This window comes from Benincasa hispida, chromosome 5 (genome assembly GCF_009727055.1).
Source record: "Benincasa hispida cultivar B227 chromosome 5, ASM972705v1, whole genome shotgun sequence".
Classification (NCBI taxonomy): Eukaryota; Viridiplantae; Streptophyta; class Magnoliopsida; order Cucurbitales; family Cucurbitaceae; genus Benincasa; species Benincasa hispida.
Genome location: NC_052353.1, coordinates 4,240,147 through 4,244,350, shown reverse-complemented (window position 1 = coordinate 4,244,350; position 4,204 = coordinate 4,240,147). Strand labels below are relative to the sequence as shown.

At 29.5% G+C, this 4,204-nt stretch overlaps 1 protein-coding gene across 1 annotated transcript; it reads left to right on the top strand.

Annotated features, from left to right (window-relative positions):
- The first annotated feature begins 1,010 nt into the window (after positions 1-1,010).
- Positions 1,011-3,829, top strand: LOC120077608 (transcription factor MYB4-like). Its single transcript, XM_039031547.1, has 3 exons — positions 1,011-1,249; positions 1,616-1,745; positions 3,133-3,829. The coding sequence occupies exons 1-3, from the start codon at positions 1,117-1,119 to the stop codon at positions 3,641-3,643; spliced, it is 774 nt and encodes a 257-aa protein (XP_038887475.1). The 5' UTR covers positions 1,011-1,116; the 3' UTR covers positions 3,644-3,829.
- The last annotated feature ends 375 nt before the right edge of the window (positions 3,830-4,204 follow it).

Sequence of the window (4,204 nt, the reverse complement as noted above, 5' to 3'; positions counted from 1 at the left end):
CCTAGATTGTATAAAAACAATAGAAACCAAGATCTTTAAACTAGATGATTTTCATAATAACATGACTTAAACAACATATCATGATCCATGATAATGATTTTATAAAGGATTGTATTTCTGTCTCTTGACCTTACTTTAGAAGTTGATCAAGTTTCTTGATGGAGAGAAAATACTACTTGATGAGGTAGATCTGGAATTAGTCCCTAAGGTTTTATCTTTATATAGACACTTCTCATCATAGTCTAAATTGATGCAACTTCCAAAAGTTTGAGGGTATAATTATTGATATTTTTTATATAATTTATCAATGATAAAAAAAACGATAGATTGACGATAATAATCATTTATACAATATTTGAAAATTACTTCTCTTTAGTAAGAAGGGTGTTATGGAATTAACATAGAGATTTTTATTAGTTCAATAATAGTGTATTAGCTAATAATAGTATGTTATTAACTACTTCTACGGGCAGAAGAAGAACAATTTATTATTGAGAGAATAATACAAATACACAGTCAGATACCTTTAGGATTAAAATCGTAAATAATATAAATATGACAAATACGAATCCAACTTAGGTTTTAGGGGTGTTCCTCCTAAACCCCACCAAGGCATACTCCTAGACTCCAATCAGGAAAACTCCCATACTTGATGGTTCGAAGTATCAGATATCTGATTCAAGACATTCCAATAAAAGACGACGACAAAAAGCGGATGCATTGCTTGTGAAAAAAGAAAAAAAAATGTTAGAAAGAAAGGCACGTTTTAATTTGGCTAAAAGAAAAAGACCCTACTGGGATCACATCAAACAGCCCCACAATAGAAAAAAGAAAGAAAGAAAGAAAGAAAGAAAGACAGCTCTTGAGTCGACATTTCCTCGAAGGATATATTGTATTATTATTAATTTGTAGGCTGATTTCCTTTCCCCTTTTAAAAACAACAATCACAAGTGCGCCCTCTTTTTTGTACCCTTTTTTGTACCCATCTTCTTCCCACTTTCCTCTTCTTTAATACCCCCTTTTTCTTTCTTTCATATATATATATATATATATGCCATTTTAGCCTTCATCTTTCTTTTAGGGCTTGTACAAGAACTCAAAGGGAAGAATACAAAGATGGTGAGAGCTCCATGTTGTGAGAAAATGGGGCTCAAGAAAGGCCCTTGGACTCCTGAAGAAGACCATATTCTCATCAATTATATTAACCTCTATGGCCATGGAAATTGGAGAGCTCTCCCTAAACAAGCTGGTAAATATATACACCATCATCATCATCGTGTACCTTATAATTTCTTCTTTTCATCTTCTATAGTTTCTTTCACGGGGTTGTTTGGAATCACGCTCTAAAATGTTTTTAAGTCTTTAGAAAGTCATTTGAAATAAACCCTAAAATTAGGAGTAATGTTTTTGGTTAATTCAAAATTTGAGTTTTTTCTCTCTGTTTTCTGGATGAATATAGTTAAGAAAGCAATGAGAAAATGTATTAGATAAATACTCGTTTCCATCTCAAAGTGACCAATAAAATGAATAACTTGTTTATCTTATAAATATTGTTTTTTTTCTCCAGTGGGTTAGGACCTTTTATCATAATTTTGTTTTTTGTGGATTTTTTCAGGTTTATTAAGGTGTGGAAAAAGTTGTAGGCTTAGATGGACAAATTACCTGAGGCCTGACATTAAACGGGGAAACTTAACCAAAGAAGAAGAGGAAACCATTATTAACCTACATGAAATGCTTGGAAACAGGTTTTTTTCTCCCATTCATCTCTCTTCCTTTTTTGGTTTTCAAATACTTTATTTTGAACTTATTTTCGATCATCTTAAATCCATTTAGTAACCATTTCATTTTTTGTTTTTGGTTTTGAAAATAAAGCTTATTTATTCCCCATTCTAAAAAATTTGTATATTTCTTAAGTACAATAATGATTGAATTTTAATCAAATTCCAAAAATAAAAACAAAATACGTTTTTTGTCTTAAAAAATTGGCTTGATTTTTAAATAATTGGTAGAAAGTAGATAACAAAATAAGAAATTTGGAGATGAAATTAGTGTCTAAAGACTTAATTTTCAAAAACTAAAAAACTAAAAACGAAATAGTTACCAAATGACACATTTAGTAATTAAATAATAAAAAATACTAGATGAGTTACACCTATATTTATTCAGCTACTCAATTGTCTAATTAACAACTTATCCAAGAAATTTTCCTTCTTCATTTTAAAAATATTTCTGCATAGAAATGAGTGATACACCAAATATTGCTATTGAATTAAAAGCTTACATCACAACATTTTTGTCTTATTAAGTTATTAATTAACTATCCAATATGAATCTTGTCTCCACAAATTTTTTATGCTAGAACAAATAAATATTCAATTATCTTCCCACATCACAAAAAGTCGTTCAATAGTTATTTATATTATAATTATATTTAGTACATTTTTTAAATTTATAAAAAGAAATGAGACAGAGAGATTCGAATCTTATATCTAAATGTTAAAGTTATAGATATATGTTCATGATGAATAGTTCATCTTATTTGGACAAGGATAAATTATTCAACATGATTCACACAACGTAATTATTTTTTAAAGAACAATATTTAAATACATCATGAAATGCATTTTTTTTTCAATCTATTCCAATTAAAAATATCAAAATTATTAAAAAAAAATAGAAATAGTTTGTAACATGACAAACTATATAGATACAAAAATAAAGTGTAACTCTGAATATATCCAAATATTCTTTTATCTCGTAATAATTGATATATACAAAAACATATATACAGTTCAAAACTATCATTCCCAATTTTGTTTATAATTTGTCACGTGACTCTTATGTCCTCGAAGAAAGATATAGCTTTAACCATTAGCTAATTAATTAGTTATCACATCGGTTAGTGCATAGTCTTTAATCCATTTTATGTCATCATGTGACACTAACGAACAAAACTGGCAACATTGAACTTAACAAACATGTTTTTTTTAACATAATTGTTTTTTATTGTTCAAATTTTTATTTATCTATATAATTAGAATGAATTGTAAAAAGGTGGGTTTAATCTAGAATGCATCTATATTTATTTATTATTATGTTTAAACTAAAATTTTAATTTGGGTTTTCTTTTAGATGGTCGGCAATTGCAGCAAGATTACCCGGGAGAACCGACAATGAGATTAAAAACGTGTGGCACACCCATTTGAAAAAAAAGCTAAGACAAAATTACTTCACTCCACAACTTGAAAGTTACGCCGCCGTGAACCGGCCGATCTGCGGTGGTGATAAAGAAGAATTTATAGTACAACAACCCTTCAAATTTACGACATTTCAGCCGATGCAGGCCTCTGCTTCGGCTTCTTCCCCGCCCCATTGCTCCAGTGAGAGCTCCTCCATCGTCACGGCAGAGAACGGCGAGTTGTCAACAAATAACCTGCCGGAAGCCGACGATAATTTCTGGATGGAAGTTTTGGCCAGCGACCAAATCGCCACCGTGGGAAGCCAACAGGGATTTGGAGGTCAAAGTAGTCAGGGTCAGTTTGGTAATTTTACAATGGAGCAACCAATTCATGAGACTATGGATTTTTGGTATAATATTTTTGCAATAGGAGGGGATTTATCTGAGTTGAAAGAGATATTATGAGCCTAATGAAATTAATTGTTATTATTATTTTTTGGGTGGGGAATTAGCTAGTGGGTTATAATGACAATAGACTACTTTTCTTTTCACCTTTTAGAGGAGAGGGATTGTATTCACCATTCCAAAAGTTGTCAAAATTTTATGGGGTTTTACAGATCACAAAATTTTAAAAAAAAAAAAAAAAAAAAAAAGAAGAAGAAGAAGAAGAAGAAGAGGTTTGAAAAAAAATGAGGTTTATTCTTTGAGTTGGGTAATTTCTTTAAAATTAAAAAAAAAAAAAAAGGTCTATCATTAGTATATTTTCAAATTGAATTGAGGGATAGGATAACTATAAGTATTATATATTCATTACTTTATTGTAGGATGGTTTACAAACTTTAATTATAATATATAAAGGTATAATCCGTTCATGTAGTCATTACCATGCAAAAGATCCTTTTACTTTGAAATTCATTCCATTTTGATTCGTCTATTTATAAATACCAATTTTAGTTTATATACTTTTAATAAACCTTAAAATTATTACTGTAAATTTAGTTCATTCACAATTGACACGTACTCTCA